This window comes from Vigna unguiculata, chromosome 10, assembly GCF_037176805.1.
Source record: "Vigna unguiculata cultivar grain cowpea cultivar isolate G323 ecotype 2 chromosome 10, ASM3717680v1, whole genome shotgun sequence".
NCBI classification, from domain to species: Eukaryota; Viridiplantae; Streptophyta; class Magnoliopsida; order Fabales; family Fabaceae; genus Vigna; species Vigna unguiculata.
The window spans coordinates 9,740,523-9,764,043 of NC_140801.1; the positions used below are offsets into that span (position 1 = coordinate 9,740,523).

At 35.8% G+C, this 23,521-nt stretch overlaps 1 protein-coding gene and 1 pseudogene across 1 annotated transcript; one reads left to right on the forward strand and one right to left on the reverse strand.

Annotated features, from left to right (window-relative positions):
* Positions 1 to 10,544: 10,544 nt before the first annotated feature.
* LOC114165687 (RING-H2 finger protein ATL70 pseudogene) lies at positions 10,545 to 11,054 on the reverse strand (annotated as a pseudogene).
* A 7,278-nt stretch (positions 11,055 to 18,332) lies between these two features.
* LOC146882108 (uncharacterized) lies at positions 18,333 to 20,157 on the forward strand. Its single transcript, XM_085667279.1, has 2 exons — positions 18,333 to 18,677; positions 18,775 to 20,157. The coding sequence occupies exons 1-2, from the start codon at positions 18,333 to 18,335 to the stop codon at positions 20,155 to 20,157; spliced, it is 1,728 nt and encodes a 575-aa protein (XP_085523405.1).
* Positions 20,158 to 23,521: the final 3,364 nt, after the last annotated feature.

Consider the following 23,521-nt stretch of genomic DNA (forward strand, 5'->3'; position numbering starts at 1 on the left):
AATTTTATTATTTTTTTTATTATATAAAAGATAAACACACGTACGCTTTCACCGCTTAGACATAATCCAAATTTTGAACTAGTTTTATTTTCATTTCTTTTAAAAATTTAAGATAACGGAATTTAGAAATAAAAAAAAATTACCAAATATTTACTTAAAAACTATGTACAAAAGTAATTATTTAAAAAAATAACAATTTAGAAAAATAGTTATTTTAATAAATAATTATTTAGTAGAAAAATATATTTTAAAATATATTTTTCTACTAAATATTTTCTACAAAAATATTAGACAAGTAATTATTTAGTGTTTGTGTTGAATTAAAATATGTAATATTAATATTGATTTATTTTTAGCTAAAAGACAAAAAATGGCAAAAATTTAGGGATAAATAAAATAACCAATTAAAATGTTTAAAATGTAAATAATATTTAAAAAATAATTAATTAAGAAATTGTACTTCATGCTGAAAAATCGATTAAATAATAAAGTTAATAAAAAAGATTAAATAATAAAGTTAATTTTTTTATGTATTTTGTAATCATATTTGTAACATATTTCTATGGATAAATAAACTGTGTTTAATAAATATGAGGAAATTGTAATATGCTAAAAATCTTGAAAATGTAAAATATTGAACAATATTGAAGTTTTTTAATTTGATGTTCAATTAAAATTAATAATATACGTAATGCTTTTAATATAATTAAATAAAAAATGAAGAAGTAAAAAGATAAATTTGAATTTGAAGTAAAATAATTTGCATTAGGAAATGCTTCATTGATTTTTTATTTTATTTTATGTCAATGACATGTTAGTTTTGAAATGACTGAAATGTCAAGAAGGGGGGAAGGTATTGGGGCGAGGGAGTGAATTGGCTGGTTAAAAATTTAGGCTATCTTCGAAAGTTAAAAACCACCTTTAATTGAATCAATTCGATCACCAAGTTAGGATGCAAAAGCTATTGGACAGTATACATTTAATCGGTCAAAAACAGAGTTAATCGATTGATTTTACTAAACAGATTCTGTTACGGTATAATCAACCGATTGAAATAGGAAAACAGACGACTGAAATACTGGAAAAAATGCAGAAATACATATTCAAGTTTTAAACCAGAAACATGGCACAAGAATGATCAAGACATGTTCTAATTGATAATGCAAACATGCCCAATGTTGCACATGTCATGAAAACATGCAAGAACACAAAAAAGATTATTTAAACTCAAGTTCTTTAAACTTTAAATGATTATACAAGAGAGAAAGGTTAGAGAAAAGATTGGATCACAAGATTTTTATATTGGTTCACTCAAACCTGAGCTACATCCAGTTTGTCAAGGCAACCTGAGCTTGACTTTGCACTATTTCAAAAGATTTACAAAGTATCCACCCTTACACTTTCAAAAAAAGAGAAAACCACAAACAAGACTCTTGAATTACATAAGAATCGCACCAGCACAGCAAGAACCCTCTTACAGACCTGGAAAACCACCAGGCACACACACAAAGCTTGAGAAAGATCAAACCTCAGTGATAGCACAACCCAGCCTACCACAAACCACTTTCTCCAAGCTTCAAACACAAGCCAAAGGCTCCAAGAATTGATCGAAGATCAATCTTCAACAACTATAGTCTGAATGATCACGAAAGAGAGAGTTTTCCCAAGTTTCCAGAACAATTTCATGCTAAAAAATGATCAAGTTACCTCTCTTTCACAAATCACAGCTCTTATAGTCAAACTCTAACGAAATTCAACAGGTTAATTTCCAAATTAATCGGTTGATTTCACTTGACTTAAGTGAAATTAGCCGATTAAAAAATAAATCAACTGATTGAATAAGTCACAGTTTAAGACTACTGCAGCCAACCTTTTAACCTATTAAAAAACATTCAACAGATTAAAAGAGACATTTTAACCTGTTGAAAAACCATTCAATAGATTTAAAAACGCAACAAAGACCAAATACATCAAATTAATGCTATAAGGTCTACAATATGAATTACAAACATCAAATACTCTTTCTTAATGATGTATCCATGTGGAGAGCACACATTCCAGACTTGATCAACATGAATACCATCAAATCCCCTTGTCTTCATTAATGTAAGCTTGATTCCAATGGTAATGACTTCTAAGTAGATACCACCTTGGCTTCACATGTCAACATTCTCCCCCTGATTTAATGAAGCCAACCTCTATCTTCCATTGCAAAATGCTTCCATTGGTTGGATACCATTAAGTTGATGAAGTGACACCTAAGCTTGAAACTTGTGAACCTGAAAAACATTTACAATAGCAATACACACAAGCTAGCAAGCACAAAAAGATGCCCATGCTCTCCCTATCAATAATATGGGTTCAATTTCAGATTTGATTATTGATTCCAATTTTAATGCTTCTACTTTTAGTCCAATTTGATCATTTTTCATTTTTTTCACCCGTTTTGGATTCATCAAATAGAACAAATGCATTAAGAGAACACACATGGCATTACATTTCGTTGATACTAGAACATGATACAATCACCAGAAACTGAAAACAAAGAAAATAAGCATAAAGCTGATACAATCAACCGACTGAAAATAAAAACAACTAATTGAAACTGACAAAACTCAAACTGAAAAATCACAAACACATGGATGCAATGCATGATTCTAAAAGCCAACACACTCAGTCATCCTGAGGATCATTTCTAATCTAGAATGAGGTCAACAGGTCATGGATATCATGGATTTGGCCATCCAATGCATTAAATCTCTCATTGCAATAGTTGTGATGTGCATGTTGGGACACATTGAGTTCATGCAGTTGATTCAACACCATCCTTTCAAAATGTGAGTACACAAGGCCTCTATCCTTTGGAAGGTTGTAGGGAATTAGGTCCATGGGTCCAATAGTTGGTTCTTCCTCTTTAGTTGCACCACTTGGGCTAGCTTTATGGTCATGTGCACCACCAACTACAACACTAGCAGCTTTCCATGCATTTCCCACTTAAAGAAAACCCATTTTGTGTAGATTTTGATTGGAGGTATGGTTCAACAGTCCAATTGACTTTTCCAGCTCATCTTCTACATCACTTCCAAAGTATTCAATGAATTTTGACACCAAAATCACATATGGCAGCCTAAAATCCGTGAGCCTTGTAACATCCCTAAGGAATATTACTTTTAAATAAATATTGTGGAATAAATAAAATAAATAATAAAAATAATAATAATAATTGTCAAACCTCATTTATAACCGTACTTTCCCAAAAACGCGGGAAAATTAAAACCATGGAATCGTATACTTTACAATTATTCGCGATTAACATTTATTACAAACCATAAAATAACTAAAATAGCAACTGTTTGAAAACATGAAAATATCAAAATATTAAAAGTCTTCAAAGTCCCCATATAATCCTGCTCTCTGAACTCAAGCATCTCTTGGCTCACCTGTCAAATCATCTGCTCCCGGATAACAAGTTATCCGATCATTGCCACTTACAAACAGATAGGGTAAGCAATGCATATATATATATATATATATATATATATATATATATATATCCAATAAATATGACACCCATCCCAAAAAAAAATAAATCTTACATAATTGTTTTATTCTTTCAAATTACCCATCCTTGAATCTAGGTCTTGGGACTTTACTGTGCTCCCACAAAACTATCCCTTTCGTGGTCCAACTCTACGAGCCTATCCCGCTCATAGTTCTGCCCCATAGATTCCTCGTTTGTAGCAAAACATCCAAGCCTTCCTCGCTTGGACCTGGCACGCACTCAATCACCATACTATGGACTCCTCGCCCAATAGCAGCCAACGGTAACATAACTATTCCTTGCCCATCGTGCGTCTGACGCATGTAATCACCATACTAAGGACTCCTTGCCTATTAGCAGCCGACGGGAACTAACCAGTTCCATGCCCATCATGCGTCCCACCACCAAGCACATCACATACCCCTATTGGACTTAGTCCTTCAAGCCCTAGCACAAGGTATGTGAACTTAGTCCTTCAAGTCTAGTGATCACAACAACAACCAGATTTCCAAGTAGCTAATTCGCCTAGCGCAGCTTACACGCCGCTCGACGAAACTGATTCCAGACCGCCTGGCGGGTATCCCCCACCGCCAAGCGCCAAGCACCAAACACCAAACAGTAGCTACGCTGCTCCGTCACCGCCTGGCGAAACACTCCCTGCCGCCAAGCGCCATGCACATCCAATGGCTACTGCCACTATGTTGGGTGTCTATTGCCTGGCGGCTTGCCCCGTGCCGCCAGACACCATACCAGCAGTGCAATACTACTAGTTTTTGGCACATCAAACAGGTCCTAATGGACCACAAACATACAGTACGATAATTGTAACACATTTACAATCATCTAGTCATAAAAGTATGATTGGGCCTCAATGCATACATTTGGTCATGCCAATGAATCAATATTACACATACACTTTTAAAACACCCCAAATAAGGAGGCATAGGATCTAGACCGCTTCAGGGACAAACCTCTCATTCATCCAAACATATTCATATCACAAAATTACACTTTCACATACTTTGCACTTAGCATATTTCTCAGTTAATGGCACATTGTTCCCTTAAACCACCATGATACATTCCACTTTACACTCATCCCATTACCAATTAACCAACCCATACTATTTAATCATCCATACATGATGTCTCATTCCATCTTCCAATTAAATACATTCACTTATCATGTTCAACATACCAATTTATATAGTTTAAAATATGTATCCCAACTATCTCATACTCATACTAAAATCCTTTACTATCCAATGCGTTAGGTTTCCTTCACTCCACTGCCTCAATCCTTTCCAGCATACAAACCAAGTTATCCCACATAACACCCAATGCACGCAATTTTAACAGCACTCACAAAGAGCACCAGGACTGTAGTGTCGCCTGGCGGCAGCCAAGGCGCCGTCAGGCGGTGCTTGAACAATTGGGTTATGTCCAGATTTATTTCAATTTAGACACAATTCTCAAACACCCCCAATCATAGTACCCAAATTCATGCTGACATAGTTTTGCATGCTCGCATATGACAGAATTCATACTGTATTTATATTAGCCTCGATCCATATAACCGTACACTAATCACAAACATAATTCAACCTAATTATTTCCAATTTCCCCAACGTGAAACTTAATCCCGATTTCATACAAGAATCCATGAAATTCCACTAATTAAATAATTACAGATAATCACACAATATACTAATCATACACACATCATAGAAATCAACTCCAAACATCCCAACATCACTGAAACACCAAAAACCCGAGAGAACTGGGCAAGCCAATTCGTATCGCTTGGCGAACAGCACCTAGCCGCCAAACGATGCATAGAAGAAAATCCAGAAATGGGTTCTGGAGGCATGAATTCAACGTAACTCCAAAATACACAACCCATTCATCCAGAATAGCACAAAATCATATAAATGGCATACAACACACAAAACTAAACTCCCCTAACCTATTTTCCTTTGCTTAAAGCCTTAATTATCCCTTGGTTCTCCCTTGCTTCACCAATAGCCTTCCTTGGCTTCTCTCAATTCAGCCTCAAAGGTCCATTCACACTCTCAATTCCCACTGGTTTTCGCACTTCTCTGCCTATCCAACAATAACAACTGCAAAAACCTTTCTTTCCCCCCTCAAATTGCTTTTTAATGGTCTTTTAATGGTGGGTTAAAGTCCTAAAACGAAAATGTATTATTGATGGTGTTAATTATCATTCAAGCACACTTAATAGATTGTTTTCCAGCCACCCTTTGCTGCTAGGTCTGCTAGGGTTTCCTTTAACCCCTTAACTTCAAGCCAAAACTAAAAATAGCAAAAATAAAGTTTAATTTAGGTTCTCCAAAGCTTGAACCCACAACCATGCCAATGCCAATTCAATGCACAACCACTCCACCAAATTCATATCTCATGCTAACTAATATGATTCAATTATTATAATATCTCACAACATGGTCTATATTTATATATAAAAAATAATACTAATTAAAAAACACATAATTGGCATACATAAGACTTGAACTTAAGTCCTCTCACATAATCAAAGTACTCTCAATTACTTAAGCTAGTACTTCTCCACGACATAATATTCTGTATTTAATGCCTTAATGGCTTCTACTACCAACATAGGTCTTACAAGCCTCTTGGCCTTGAGCATGTGATCACGAAACACATAGATCCAATCCAATTCAATGTTGTGTTGGATGTAGTACATGAGTATCAAATCTCCTCATTCAATGTTGAATGGTTGCTACTACGTGGAACAAGGATTCTTGTGACAATCATAGCAAGCAACCTTTGATCCACCTTGAGACCACCAACATGAAAGTGCTTGATCTCACCAGCTGGATTCCTCAAGAATTGGCCATAGTATTGGACCTTGTTGAATTCTGGAACAACCCCAGTTTCACCTTTCCTCACTTGCACACCCCTTGATTTGAGTCCAGCCAGGGGCGGAACAAGGTTAAGACAAAGGAGCCACGACTCCCCAAACCATTTTTTTTCCTTTTTTCTATTTATTTAAAAAATAATATTTATATATTATTACTTTATTTATATTAATTGATTTTTATTTTATTTTATTTTTTATATATTTTAAATATATATATATATATATATATATATATATATATATATATATTATTATTACTTTATTTATATATTATTACCTTATTTATATTAATTTAGTTTGAATTATTTTTTTTTTAAATTTAAAAATCATGTTTTTTTTTCTATTATAATTTCTTATATTTTTTTATTTAGTTTTTCTCTTCTGTGCTTCCATCTTTTTCTCTCATTTTATTTCCATGTCAATTTTCATCATTATTTCCTTATTATTTTCAAAATCAAATTGCACTACGACAAAATTGAAGAGTTAATAAACATTTTGGACTGAACAATTTCTTCTTTTGAGTAAGTTCATTTTTTCCCTTCTTTTTTTAAAGCAAATTTTTTTCCTCTTGTATGTGGCTTTTCTATGCTCTAGGCATATCTCTATCCATTAGAGATCATAAAATCATGCTTTAATTGTTGATCAAACTCTTTTTGGTGTAGATAGAACTATTTTAGGCTTTGAAGTTGTGTAAGTGAAGAGCAAGATTAGGAATCTACTCTAAGGTAAGGGAAGCTAATCATTTATAAATTATTAGTTTTCTTAAAATATTGAGTCTTGCTTTTAAGATTTAATTTGGGCTATTCATAATTTTATTTTTTTGTAAAAGAATTGAAAAATTTATATTAGAAAAATTATGATAAAGAGTAAAAGAATTGATTCTCTTTTCAAGAGGAAGACTTGTGATAAAGATGAAAAAAATGCATCTACGTCATCTAAAATTGAGAAACTTCATGATAATCCAAATATTGAAGAAAACGAAAAACAACTCTCTAAGGTTCCTAAAGTTACCTATAATGAATTTGAAAATACTTTAAAACATGATCCGAGGAAGCTTCTTCAAATCTAGAAATACCCACCAAATCAAATTGATGAGGTACGAAGGACTTATCTAAAATGGGGTCCATATCAAATGCATCTAGAAAATTATCCGTTGTCTGGTAAAGATGATCATCCAAGAAGATTTCAGTACACATGGTTTAGCTTATTTTCGCCATTAAAAGATGCTACGTATTGATTACCGTGCTATCTTTTTAGTAAAAAACCAAGCGAAGGACTTGACTCAGATGTTTTCATTCTTACATGTGATTGAGTTTATTTTCATTGAATTCTAATTTGCAATAAGTTGATTGTCATTAACATGTTTTAACTTTTTGAATATTTTTTTATAGGTTTTAAAAGTTGGAGGACCATTTTGACTAAAAGTAACTTTTGTTTTTTTTATTATATATTATTGTTGATGATAAACTTTATGTTACTCTTTCATATATATATTACTGTTATATTGTTTGGATTATATTGTCATGAGTGCTTATTTTGAATAAAAAATGATGTAAGAAATTAATTTTTTTAATTAAAAATAATAATTTATATATAACAAATATAATTTGCCCCCCCCCCTAAAATTTTTGGTCAAGTTCCGCCACTGAGTCCAGCCACATCTTTCTAAGATTTCTTGTTGATCTCCATGCAGACTCCTTTGATACTTGACAATAGCACATCATTTTTAAACTCCAAGTTGGTGAAAAACACCTTCACCAAGTTTGGATAGATTTTCCCTGAAAGTTCAAGGAAGGACTTCAACCTTTGATGCTTGAGTTATTGAAATAAGCTCTTAAAGCCTTCAGCCCTTAGCCATGAAAACCTCAACACCTTAGGAATGTTGATTTGCTTCCTGTTCATCTCAATCAGGAACACTTGAATGTTCTCCTTATGATCCTCGAACCATGCTTCAATTCTCCCATGATTTTCTTGATTTGGAGACCTTGGGGTAGGAGGAGTGGAATGCTCAACATCAGATTGGGTGGCTCTTTTTTGACGACGATGCATGATGAATGTGGGTATGACTGTTTTTAAGAAATGTATGATGCAAATGCAACAAATCAAGTGCAACATTTATAATTGAATAGGCTGATTTTCAGAAACAGTCGACTAAATGGTGCATATTTTCCTAATTAATTCGTTTTAGGTTATCCAAACCAGATTAATCTAATTCAATACAGTATCTCACACATTCATGATGTTTCCAATAAGTTTTTATGAGTAAATCAATTAGTTTAGATCATGTGAGCTGCATGCACATTGGAATTGTACACCACATTCTTTTTGGTCAAACAAATCAGTAAAAGCAACACATGGCTGATGAAATAACTGTTAGGAGCAGATAGTATCTGACAAAAAGATGCTTTCTTTGACTGGGTTAGCTTTGCAATTCAATTCGTTAGTAAATGTACAGTTTAAGTAAAATCAACCCGTTGAAAAGTAGAACCAGTCGATTAAAATAGCATTAGAGTATCAAAGATTAAAACTAGAATATGGTTAAGTGAAATCAATTGACTAATTTTGAAAATGAATTGATTGAAAATCGTAAAATTGAACTTCATTTTTCCAGATTCAGTTTTAATGAAATCAACATAGTGCATTATGAAATCAGCAAATTAAAAACCATAGTAGATCAAATTTTCATCATTCAATGGTAGTTTAAGTGAAATAAACACGTTGAAAAGTAGAATCAACAGGTTAACAGATCATGATTTTTGCAAAAAGAGACAGATTTAAGGAAAATCAACACGTTGAAATTAAAAATCAAGAGGTTAAATATGACAATTTTCAATTTTCACATACAATAATTGATTTTTATGAAACCAATGCATGAATGTATAAGATTAATATGCTAAAAACACATCAAACCACATTCTTCATGTCTAATATGCCTAGTTCAGTTCTTAGCTTGTTAAACCTATCACTACAAGAAAATCGTTGATTATTTACGAAAAATTATCTACAAAATTTCTTTCCTGGATAATTTTGTTTTATCTACGAAAATATTTTGTAGATAACATCTATATTGGTAGGTAACACAAAAAAATAATTATTTATAAAAATTTCGTACATAAAGATAAATAACTTTAACAAAAAATTTTCATACAAAAATTCAACTACGAAAGAAATCATAGAAAATAAATATTATAAAAAATAAAATAAAAAATATTATCTACGAAAATAAATTTCGTATGTAACAATTATATATATATTTTAATTAAAAATAATATGTTATCTACGTTCAAAAATTTCATAGATAACATTTTTCACCTACTAGTCTTAGGTTTTATTTGAACTCTGCTTACACATCTTCACGACGTTCTCTTATCTCCCTTTTGACCTTCTCTGTAACCTTCATCACCTTCTCTAATCACCTTTGACACCTTCTCTAATGGCAATCGTGAATCCAGTCGTCAGCAAACCTATCGTCGTGCAGCCCTCATGCCAACACATTGTGGAACCCTAGCATCGTCAAACACTTGTTCGATAGAAGAATTTTCGCTGAATCCCTCATCCCCAAGGTATTATCTATAAACCCTAACTCCAATTTCACACAAAATCTTTTTCTTCCCTTCGTTCTCAATCGAACTATACTTTTTTGCGAACCAGAGCTCGTTGTCGTGCTCAACAGCACTCGCTTGTCGTTCTCCTCTGTTGACTCGTTCTCCTGCGTCGCACTCCTTCGCTGACTCGTGCTCCTCCGTCATGCTCTTCCGCTGACTCGATACTTCGTTGTGTCGTTTTCCTCCGTCTTTGTATGGAAGAGTATCTGTTGCACTGGTGAAGGGATTCTGAATTGTGTTCAAACCTGTTTAGACATTTTTTTCTATTAGAGAAGTTATTGTTGAGTTTTGTGTGTGCTTTGTTTTAGAAGAAGAAAATCACTTCTACATGAACATTCGTCAGTTTAACAATCATCTTTTTTACATTGGGATGACACAAGCTTATATATTCAATCGTCGATATACTAGTTGGAATACAAGTGCTCTACAGGTTTTGGAAAAACGTTTTCCCAAGATATTCATCTTCTTAATGCTTTTGTTCAAACATTTGAAACTATGAATCAATCTCGCCTTGTTGCTAATGGGACAACTTCTGCAAGAGGTATGGAGAGAGGTGTTGGGATAGGTGATGTTCTGCAGAGAGGACAAGTTGGATGCAGCCTCAACCATGGGTCTATGCAGTTGAGGTGAAACACATGTTCACAATCTGGCAAAACCCTTAACACATCAGAACTTTTGTAATCTCCCAAACATATGGAACAACTTGTTGGTGTGGAATCAGATTTTCTTAGCTTGGCTTCAGAGTACAGCATCTTGGGGTAGTTCATGATTGTGGCTTCATCCAACCCAACATCAACTATTGTGTGGTGTGGCTCAAGGAATTGTGGGCCAGTATTAGAAGAAGTTCTTCTCCTTGAAGCAGTTGGGACATGTGACCTGGTGTAGAAGTAGGAGGTGAGTGTGATGGTTGTGATCAGCAGAAGAATCCCAATTGAAATTCCTATGCCCATGCCAAACCCACTTATGTTGCTGGATCCAAGGTACCCAGATGAATCACTTGTGTTGTTCATCTTCTTGATGCAGAAAGTGTTTGATAGAAGATGGTTTTGGTTGGATTCAAGTGTTTATGTTAGCCATGGTGATGGATGAGATCAACTTGCAATGAGAGGTTAATGATTTGGCTGCTGCAAGATTTCATGATACAAATTGAACGGAAAATGAATGTGTGTGAGAGACAGAGAAAGAGAAGGGAAGAAGAAGGGTAAGAAAATTAAGGGTTGCGTTTGAATGAAGGAAAGACATGTATTTAGGGTTGAGTAAAGAAAACCAATAATGAGGCATTGCATGTGAATACATTCCACTTTCTCAACGTTAGATTATGTTTACATGTTCACTAGTTTGTGCAGGTCAATGATATCCTTGATGTCAATATTTCCATGTATCTACGATTCATTTGTGTTCACAAACAAACATCATTATATACAAGTACTCATGTTTCTCTCCAGATGTTGGGATTTTTCCAACATTTCAAGTTTGCTATTCATTTTCAATCCCTGCAATTTTCGCTGGTATGTTTTCCAACTTTTGTTTCTAACATACTTTAATCTCTGTGTCAGGTGTGATCCCCCCACCTTTTCTACCTTATTATGTTATTATCTGTTATGGCTTCTACTTTTCTTATTGTAGGACTTAATTGTGATGGCAAGCATGCAGTTGGCTATAGAGGGTGTTGTAAATGCAATTTTTCATGGATCCAATGACTTCACCAAGACAAATGTTAAGGTCCAGTTTGCATTATGTAGAACGTTTGGAGGTTACTTTGGTTAATCTTCCAAATTAAACATTTAGAATTTCTTGCTTAGACATTTGTTATAGTTATGGTTACTGTGTCTTGTAGGTATACTTCAATGATTAATTTCCATAAAGTGGACAAAACTTGCACTTGTTGAAGTACTTGTTCACTATTTGGATGCTATGGGCCCCTTTCTAGAATATTTCCTTGATGCAATTGGCAGTGTTATTAGTAAATTATTTGAACTTCTAACATCTCTGCCAACTATAATCAAGGTCCTGCAACAATCTGTTTTTTATTATTAATTTCAACCATTGAGAAATTGTGTGGCAAGTTTGGATGTTTTGTAAACAACACTATTTTACACTGTTATTAAACTATCTTATGGGCATCATACTAACTCAATATCTATTTGTTATGTGATTTGTATGGTGCAGCTTGGAGGGCCATTTTGGAAAGTGAAGGTTGGAAAAAGGATTCTAGAACAAGAAATTTCACTGCAACCAACACTGGTATTAACATGGTTCATGCTCAATGACTCTCTACTAAAGACATGGTTACCTTATATGGTATTTTTTCTTGCTCTAGTATGTTAGATTCTCCACATGCTTTAAACGTCAAAGTCTTTTTTCATATAATTTAAAAGATGTCATGTAAATAATGATGTAATTAAGCATTAAGAAAGAGACATGTAACCTACTGATAATCATTCGTGATCTTTCAATGACCCAAAACTTTATACTAATCATATTTAAAATATATTTTTGCATGTATTTTAATATAGAAAAAAAAAACACTGCAGCTGCTACAATATTATATTAGATAGTAGGATTGTATATACTTTTAAACTCATATCTAAAAGGTTTATTGTTAACAAGTTTAAAGTTTAATAAGCTTTACCTAAGGAGATGTTATAATATATTAAAATTCCAAACAATATTGTGTTTGTATCTTAATAGTAATCTGGAATATGTTGGATTATCTTTTAGGATTAATTTCGATATTTTCTAATATTTCAAGATTTACTTCTTTTATTAGTATAAATAAAGGTTATATGCTAATGTTATTTAGTTTCTTTAGAGTGTGGATCATGTGGAACAAGACAAATTGTTATTGTTATTAATCATACATTTTCTTGACTTATATTTTAAATTTTAACTTTTTATTTTAATCAATACTACATAGAAGGTCTTTCGGTCTTAAAAAAAATGTTGTCTTGAAGTTAATTTCAACAAAATTTTCTTTTTAGGATCGCAGAAGGCATCCTGTTTATTATGGTGAATAAAGCTTGTTTTGTTATATTTATGTATTTGAATTCAACCTTTGCAGATCGTCAGGTGGCAGCTTTTTTGATGGAAAGCAAGAAGATAATATTATTAGTTTGCTTAGTTTTTGTAAATAGTACTTTTACTTTGATACAAACTTGGATATTATTATTGTCCTTGTAATTTTTAAATATTCTTATACTATCTCTTAATAAATTTCATTTTTATCATTGTCATAGCTTTAGTATATTTTACCGTGAATACACTTGGAATTATAGATGTATAAACAAATGCTCTACCACTAAGCTAAAGAGTATGAATTGTTAATAAATGCACTAGTTTCTATATATAGTCTATAATATATATTTTTTTATATATATTTAAGTTACCTACAAAAAAATTCGTATGTAAGTTATCTACCAAAACTTTCGTAGGTAACTTATCTACGAAGATTTTCGTAGGTAACTTATTTACGAAGATTTTCGTAGATAATTTACATACAAAAATTTTCATAGGTAACTAAAGTTCTTTCTTACGATACCTTCGTAGATAATTTTCGTAGATAAAGTTACCTACGAATGCACATTTTGTAGATAAAGTTACCTACCAACTGAATACCTACGAAATCTGTTTCGTAGATAATTCATAGATAACATCAAGTTATCTACGAAAATTGTCCATTATCTACGAATTCTGAGCGTAGATAATAAGCATATTTCTTGTAGTGTATCTCTAGCCAATGGTTTGCTAAACAAATAAGCCAATTGGTTTTCAGTTTTAACAAATTAAATTTCACAATCTCCCTTTTGAACATGATCATGAATGAAATGATGCCTAATCTCTATATATTTGGTTTTAGAATGTTGTACTGGATTCTTGGTTAAGTTGATGGCACTAGTATTATAACAATACAAAGGTACCTTACTTAGCTTTACACCATAGTCCAAAACTTAATGCTTCAACCATATGATTTGTGCACAACCATGTCCAGTAGCAATATACTCAGCTTCAGCAGTAGAGATTGTCACACATGCTTGCTTTTTGCTATTCCATGAGATTAGACTTGAGCCAAGTAAATGGCAAGTGCCACTTGTGCTTTTCCTATCCAATTTGCACCCTCTATAATCCAAATCTGAAAAGCCACTAAGAGTTATGTTAGAATCACATGGATACCATAAACCAACATTGGTTGTTCCCTTAAGGTACTTTATAATCCTTTTTGCAGCTTCAAAGTGTGATTCCTTTGGATTTGCTTGGAACCTAACACATAAGCATACTCCAAACTGGATATCTGGCCTACTTGTTGTAAGATAGAGCAAAGAAACAATCAACCATCTATATTTGGTTGAATCCACTGGTTGGCTAGCCCCTCTGCATCCATAAGGTAGTTTGTAGCAATTGGAGTGGCAACTTCCTTGCAATCCTCCATTTTGAACTTTTTCAACAGGTCAAAACAATATTTTGATTGATTTAAAAATGTTCTATGCTTGAGTTGCTTGACTTGCAGCCCTAGAAAGTAGGTAAGCTCACCCATCATGGACATCTCAAATTCTCCCTACATAGCTGCAACAAACTCTTCACACAATGTGTTGTTATTTGAACCAAAGATGATATCATCAACATACACTTGAACAAGTATAACATCACTTTCATGTTTTCTACTGAAGAGTGTTTTATCCACTGCACCTCTAGCATAACATTTTGATAAGAGAAAATTGCTTAGCCTTTCATACCACTATCGCGGTGGTTGTTTCAAACCATATAAGGCCTTTTTCAATTTGAAAACATGGTTAGGATAGAGATGATCCTTAAATTCAGGAGGTTATGATACATACACTTCTTCATTTAGGAAACCATTCAAGAATTAACTTTTCACATCCATTTGATGTAATTTAAAGTTACACAAGCAAGCATATGCTAAGAGTAATCTCACACCTTCTAGCTTAGCTACAGGTGCATAAGTTTCATCAAAGTCAATGTCTTCTTCTTGATTATAACCTTTAGCAACTAGTCTTGCTTTGTTCCTTACAATATTGCCATCTTCATCCATTTTGTTTCTAAAACCCATTTAGTTTCAATTATATTCATATCATCAATTTTACGCACTCGAAATCACACATCATTTCTTGTGAATTGATTGAGTTTATCTTGTATAGCAACAATTCAATTACTATCATTTAAAGCATCATTCACATTTTTAGGTTCAATTTGATATACAAAAGCAACATGTTCACAAAATACAATTCTACATCTAGTAGATACTCCCTGTTTGATATCACCTATGATGTTGTCCTTTGATAAACCTCTAGTTTGAATTCAATCCTTAGGCAAGTTGTTGTTTGCAACTTTTTCAATCGGCTATTTTTCCTTTTCAACCGATTCATTTCCTACAGTAGAGAGCTTTTCTACAGCAAAAATCTTCTCCTGTAGTAGATCTTCTTCATCTGCATTCTTTGGCACTTGATCTTGCAACTTTAGGTTAGTTTCATCAATACAACATGCATAGACTCTTCAATAGTCATCAATATCTTATTATAGACTCTATATGCATGACTTTGTATAGCATAGCCTAGAAAAACACCTTCATTCGCTTTTGCATCAAATTTGCCAAGACTTTCTTTGACATTATTTAAGATGAAACAATTACATCCAAATACTTTTAGGTGACTTAAAACAAGCCTCCTCCCTTTGAAAATATCATAGGGTGTTTTCTTCAAAATTGGCCTAATCAACACTTTATTTAAAATATAGCAACCAGAGTTGACTGCATCAGCAAAAAAATACTTAGGTAGTGAGTTTTCATTTAACGTAGTTCTAGTTTGTTCCTCAAGTGACCTGTTTTTCCTTTCAACAACATTATTTTGTTGTGGGGTTCTTTGTGCCAAAAATTATGCTTAATGTCATGTTTTTCACAAGTGTTCAAACCTTTCATTTTGAAATTCCCCACCATGGTCACTTTGAATAGACACTATCTTGGAATTCTGTACATTCTTTCGTGGCATCATCATACATGCATTTTGATTATTTATTCATGCATAACATGTATTTTGTCATGCCATGCCATAACATTTCTTGTGATTCTAGGTCAGAAATTTTAAGGCTGTGATTGAGTTTGTGAAAAAAAAAAGGAAACAAAAGAAATTAACATGGGATTTCAAGTCGGAGGGAATTTAGGGTCGGATGCCTTGAAGAAGAAGTTACCTATCAAGGTTATAGATAGCAATCTGAATGGTCTAAGGGAAATAGTGCAACAAATGAAGACTATACAGAAGAATGCTTTGAAGAAGCGTATGGGAACTTATTGAGGTTGTTGAATGTGGAAGTCCAAGTGTCGGCAATCACCGCTTTGGCCCAATATTATGATCCGCCGCTCAGATGTTTCACCTTCCAGGATTTTTAGTTGGCACCAGTAATAGAAGAGTTCGAGCAGATTTTGGGTTTGTCGGTGGAAGATAAAGTCCCTTACAGATATTCCGGGCAACGCACATCTATCTCTACGTTGGCAGGAATCTTGAAGGTACACCCTATTGAGCTAGAGAGTAAGATGGCCTTCAAGGGCAACTCGAAGGGGATCCCCCTAGGGTATTTAGAAGGGCACTTGCGTCGTTTGGCTGAGAAAGAGATAGGGGAGACATTCATGGATGTGTTGGCTCTCACACTAGAATTTTGTTGATCAAGCGGCCATCAATGTGTTTGTCACTTACAAGATTCATTCAGAAAGCCTAGTCACTGCAGTTCTAGATGATGTGTACGAGGGTTTGAATTTGTGCTACGCACTCAAGAGGAAGAAGATGTTATGTTATGTACCTATATTGTATGTATGCTTTATATCCCGAGTCCGCTTGGGTACGGTAAATGCTGAATGTCAAATTGGGGAATTGCCACATGGCGGCGTTGAAATTCGAGGGGCGAAAGAATGGGCCCAATTCTGTGCAGGTTTGAATGGGGGGAAGATTAGATGGTGTGTCCCTGGACTGCCCAAGTCGCATGTCATTTCTTGTAGGGATTTTCCTAACGTCCCTCTGATAGGCACTAGAAGTTGTGTGAATTATAACCCTGTTCTGGCTCAACGACAGTTTGGGTGTCCAATTAAGAGCTCTCCAACTCCAGAATCTCTGGTTGCCATATGGACTTATTATGAAGAAGGAATTTCTCAAGATCTAATTCGACGAGTTAGGAGTGCTTGGGGTGAGGTTCTGCACGCAGAAAAAGACCCAAGGCCATGGGTAATAGACAGGAAGATATCTTACCGACGATGGATTCTGGAAAGGGTTAATGTGATCAAGTTACCCTTCAAATCGGATTCTCCTGCTCCGGAGCGATTGAAACCTGCTGAGTCTGAGGAGGTGAAAGGGCTAAAAGAAGAGATGGAGAAGATGAAACTAAAAAATGCCAAATTAATTAACGAGCTTCAAAGTCTCTGACATGAGTATGTGGATCTGAGGCGTGATAATGAGGAAATGGCAAAGGTGTATGAAGGGATTCTTAGGCAACAAAGAGAAGAACGAGATCATGCTTTCAGAGTGAAACAGGATTTGGCCGCAACAAACACCGCATTAAAATTAAGGGACCGAGAGAGAGATGCAGCAGTAGCATCTAAGCGCCAAAGGGATCAGTTGTGTGAGGAATTTAAGAGAGAGAAAACCGAAGCACTGAGACGGTTGCACAATTCCCAAATGTGAATCAGTGAGGTTGAACAACAAATGAGAGAGGTGGTGTCGACCTGTGAGGTGAAGATGGACGAGGAACGTTGGCATAGAGCTGAATTGGAAAAGGAACATCGAAAGGTGATTAGCCAGATGAATGAGTACACAACTGAGCAGGAAATGAGTATAGAACATTATAAGAGATGTTTCTCATAGCTGCCTGCCTTGGCGAATGGAGCAATTGAAGAAATCCCACGATTATTTGCTAAAGGAGAGACTGCACTACCAATCTTCAATCTGCCAAGGGAGATTGAAGCCTTCTTTAATCATTGCAAGAAGTTGATGAGGGAGATGAAGAGCATGATAGTCAGGGTTAGGGAATAGGTTTTCTTTCTTTTCTCGTTTAATGAGTGTAGAAGACTTGTTAATGGTTGGGTTGTATCAGTTTCATGTTAATTTCTACGATATATTTATCTTAAGGTTCTCACAGCTTTAAAATTTCCAACTAGAATAAATGTTTTGCATTCATTTTCTTTCTTTTCATTTTTCATAATTCATTCCATTTAACGAAATAATAAAGCAAAATCAAATACGACGACAAAATTTCCACAACACCCTTATCGCACATGAGCTAACCACAGAAGCATGGAAGATTGGGAAGAGGCCCATGAAGCTATGAAGGCTAACATTAACGAGCTGAAGGATCAAGTGGGCCAGATCCTGGAGGCTTTGAAGTTACTGAAGGCTTCAGGAGAGGCCTCATCCGCCAGGGTCGAGGAGAATGCTCATTCTTATGGTATGCCTCTAGGCGCGTCAGTTTCGTTCCCAATGTATGGTCTGCCTCTGGGATACACTCCTCCAGTTGGAGAATATTCAGATGCAGAACAAACTTATTTTTCTTTTCCTGCAGCTAACAACACACTATCGAACGGTACTCAAGGGCCGATGTTAGCTTCGACACCCGTGACAAGAGCGGAGATGAATGAGACAGTCACATTCACAGGACCGAGGATGACTGTGGCGCCCCAGCCTCCGAAAACATTCATTGATGCAGATGCTACAACTAAAGATGTACCACATGCTACAGTCCAAGCAATATCCATTGTTGTTGATGGGGCTAAAAGTAAACTTGAATCTTGAGGAAAGGATTTGTGCCATTGAGGGTGGTGGAAGCTATGGGTTCGGTGATGTGGCGAGATTAAGCCTGGTTCCTGGTGTGATGATACCACACAAGTTTAAGGTCCCAGAATTTAAAAAGTATCACGGCACCACATGCCCTAAAAGCCATCTGACAATGTACGGTAGAAAGATGGCTGCTTATGCCTATGATGAAAAGTTGCTTATACATTGTTTCCAAGATAATCTGGCTGGGGTAGCATTGAATTGGTATACACACTTGGAGCCATCTCGAATTCATTCCTGGATGGATTTGGCCGATGCCTTTGTGAAACAGTATATATACAACACAGATAGTGCGCCAGATAGATTGCAATTGCAAAACATGGCCAAGAAGGATACTGAGTCCTTCAAGGAATATGCACAACGGTGGAGAGAGTTGGCTGCTCAGGTTGAGCCACCTCTACTTGATAAGGAGATGGTGGCGACGTTTGTAAACACGTTGCAATCATCATTTTATGAGCATGTGTTGGGGAATGTGTCTTCTAATTTCGCTGATATCATTATCATAGGGGAAAGAATAGAAATCGGGTTAAAAAGTGGAAAGATTGCATATGGCCCATTCGCGGCTGCAACCCCTAAGAAACCCAATTTTATTCCAGGAAAGAAGAAAGAAGCGAAAGTACAGGCGACCTCAGTGATGCTTGTGTGGGAAAGTCGGGCTCCTACACATAATTATCGACCACACTTGAACCAACCTCCTTATGTGGCCAATGCAGTGTTTATTCATCAAACACGACCTCAACAGCAAGGGTTTTATCAACCGTCGAATCTTTATCAACCACAACATGCTCCAAATAATGCTTGGAAAACCGAACCTAACTCGAATTTCAACAGAAACGTGGGACAAAACGCTAATCTGAGGAGGAATCAAGAGAGGAACTTCGTTCATTTCACTCCTATTCCTATGTCATATACGAAATTGTTGCCTCATCTCCTCCAAAAGCGTTTGGTGGCCATTTGCCCGATGAAGCCTGTGCAACCTCCATTCCCCAAGAATTATGATCAAAATGCCAAATGTGATTATCACGGAGGGGGAGTTGGTCACTCTACTGAGAATTGTGTGTCCCTTAAACACAAGGTGAAAGCTTTAATCAACTCAGGATGGATAAAGTTCGACGAAGACAAACCCAGTGTTGAGGCTAATCCCCTTCCTAGTCTTGGGAACCCTTTGAAAAATGCCATTGAGGTTAAGAAACACCGCCTTGTGAGGGATGTGAGTGAAATTCGAAGCTCCAAACAGTTTGTTTTTGAGACACTATTGAAATTGGGTTTGTTAAAAAGGGGAATATAACATGAGTGAAAAGTGTGGATTCCATCCGAGTGCTAAACATTCTATCGATGAATGCACCGAGTTCGAGGATGTTCTACAAAATCTTATAGACATAAACTTTGTGCAAGTATGTCATGGGGACATGGAAGAAGAAGTATTTGCACAAGATGGTGCGGAACCCGGTGTGACTTTGCCAGAGCCATTGGTGATTCATTTCACTAGATCCACTGCTACCTCGACAATTCAAGAAAGACAATCTATTATTATCCAAGCACCCTCCCTATTTCCCTATAAAAGTGAGAAAGCTGACTCATGGAAATATGGTGCATACGTGTTGGGTGAGGAACAGCGGGTAGGTGGTCAACCTATCAGTAGTGAGTTAGTGGCGAAAAATATATCAGGCATCGGTAGAATTCAGAGGAGTGGTCGAATCTTTACGCCTCCAAACTTGGTGAAAGATGGAGTTAGCAATAGTGAATCAGTGAATACCAAAAAGGCTAAGGAACTCTTGAAAGGGAAGACCATCCAAACCGACGAGGGTCCAAGAAAAGACGATGGGAAAGAAATATCTGATGAGGAGGCTTGCGAGTTCTTGAAGTTCATACAACAAAGCTAGTATAAAGTGGTCGAACAGTTGAATCGCCTGCCTGCTCGAATCTCACTTTTAGAACTACTCATGCATTCAACCTCTCAAAGAAAGTTGTTAATGAAGATACTCAATGGAGCGCATGTGGAGAAAAATATTTCTCTGGACAGTTTTGAGGGAATTGTTAGCAATATCACTGCTAACAATTACCTCACTTTTACCGATGAGGAGATACCTACTGAAGGGAGGGGACACAATAAGGCCCTCCATGTCTCTATAAAATGCTTGGATCATGTCATAGCACGTGTATTAATCGACAATGGATCTTCCTTGAATGTAATGCTGAAAACAACATTGGGAAAGCTACCATGTGAAGGTATTCACATGAAACCAAGCGCAATGATAGTGAGAGCTTTTGATGGGAATAAAAGAGAAGTAATGGGAGAGGTAGAATTACCAATCCAAATAGGGCCATGTGTCTTTCAAATAACTTTCCAAGTGATGGACATCCTTCCAGCATACAACTGCTTGTTGGGTCGTCCTTGGATTCACTCAGCGGGCGTGGTACCTTCAACCTTGCACCAAAAGTTAAAATATGTCATGGGTGACAAATTAGTGATTGTTTCAGGGGAGGAAGATATTTTAGTGAGTGGGCCTTCATCTTCTCGCTATATTGAAGCAGCAAAGGAAGCCCTCGAGACAGCCTTCCAATCTTTGGAAATTGTGGGTAATGCCTATGTGGAGCCCTTTCCAATGAACCCACACTTGTCGTGTACTTCCCTTATGACGGCCAAGGTCATGTTGAAATAGGGATATGATTACGAAAAGGGGCTAGGCAAGTACGAGCAAGGATTGACATATCCTTTAGAAGTCACCGAGAAAAAGAATAAATACGACCTTGGATACAAGCCTACTAGAGAGGATAAGAGGAGTCTGGCAGAAGGAAGGAGAGAGCGCGGTGTGGCTCGAATCCAAGGAAAAGAACTGGGGTTAGGAAAGATTCACATCTGCAACATCAAAGATAGCTTCCGCAACGCGGGATAGATCAACACTAGTCAGATAGCAGCTGTCAGAGATGAAGATGAACCTGAAAGCTCAATTTTTGTGCAGCCTTGTGCTCCAAATGCACTACTCAACAATTGGGAGACTTTGGATCTACCCGTAATGTTTAATTTGGTTAAAATGTAATATTTTTAATTTATCCTATTACTTTACCCGGAGCTTTAGGATTCATGACTTAACGGGATGACACATTTTCCTTTATGCTCAACGTGATAATCAATTTGTGTTTGCTACCTTTGTTATCTTAGTTTGCATTTTTCACTGTTGTTTGTTTATTTATCTTTTTTTATAAACTCAAATAATGCAGATATGATAATGAATGTTTTGAAAATAACAATGTCAATATCCCTAATTTCGAGCACCCTGTCAATAATATGGAAGATGATTATGAAGGTGATTCGGAACCCTCCCCTGAACTAATGAGATTAGTGGAACAAGAATCTAGGGAAATAAAACCCCATCAAGAAGATGTTGAAGTGCTTGACCTAAGCGAGGGGGATGAAAAGAAAGAAGTGAAAATTGGCACGAGTATGAAGAAAGAAGTGAAAGAAGAATTGTGTGCGCTGCTAAAGGAGTTTAGGGATGTGTTCGCTTGGTCGTACAATGATATGCCTGGTTTAGATATTGATATAGTACAACATAAGCTTCCACTTAAACCAGAATGTCCTCCAGTCAGACAAAAGCTAAGAAGGTAAAACCAGAAATGTCATTAAAGATTAAAGAAGAAGTGCAAAAGCAATTTGATGCTGGATTTTTAGCTGTGGCAAAATACCCTCAATGGGTGACAAATATTGTACCAGTGCCCAAGAAGAATGGGAAGGTTCGGATGTGCGTTGACTATCGAGATTTGAACCGTGCGAGTCCAAAAGACAACTTCCCATTATTGCACATTGATACATTAGTGGATAATACAACCAAGTTCTCACTATTTTCGTTTATGGATGGCTTCTTGGGTTATAATCAGATTAAGATGGCACCTGAAGATATGGAAAAGACCATGTTTATCACATTATGAGGAATATTTTGCTACAAGGTGATGTCTTTCAGGCTTAAGAATGCTGGGGCAACCTATCAAAGGGCCATGGTGGCGCTTTTTCATGATATGATGCACAAAGAAATCGAGGTTTATGTCAATGACATGATCGCCAAGTCTGAGTCAGAGGAAGAACACATCCTCAACCTAAGGAAATTATTTGAGAGATTGAGGAAATTTAAACTTAAACTAAACCCAGCTAAATGCACATTCGGTGTGAAATCTGGAAAGTTGTTGGGTTTTGTTGTCTGCCAAAAGGAGATGCGTGCGATAATCGAAATGCCTGCTCCCAGTACAAAAAAGGAGGTGCGGGGTTTCTTGGGCAGAGTGAACTACATTGCTAGGTTCATCTCCTAGTTGACCGCCACTTGTGAACCAATATTCAAGCTATTGCGTAAAAATCAGGTTGTTGAGTGGAATAAAGACTGTCAGGCTTCTTTTGACAAAATTAAACAATATCTACAAGATCTTTCTGTGTTACGCCCACCCGAACCGGTAAAGCCACTCATTATGTATTTGATGGTACTCGATGAGTCAATGGGTTGTGTGTAAGACCCGGGAAAATTAAATAGTTATTTAATTAATTATTTAATTAGGACGGGTAATGAGAATATTCAAAGTAATAAATGTGGAGATCTATGACGTGGAAAGGTACTAGCTCAAGTGGTTGAGAGTACTTTTATTGTGTGTGAGGACTTGGGTTC

Excerpts from the sequence above, each read along its gene's own strand:
- LOC146882108 (XM_085667279.1), top strand. The coding sequence starts at position 18,333 with ATGGAAGATTGGGAAGAGGCCCATGAAGCTATGAAGGCTAACATTAAC. Across the intron at positions 18,678-18,774 it reads GAGCGGAGATGAATGAGACA|TCCAAGCAATATCCATTGTT; the intron begins GTCACATTCACA and ends CACATGCTACAG.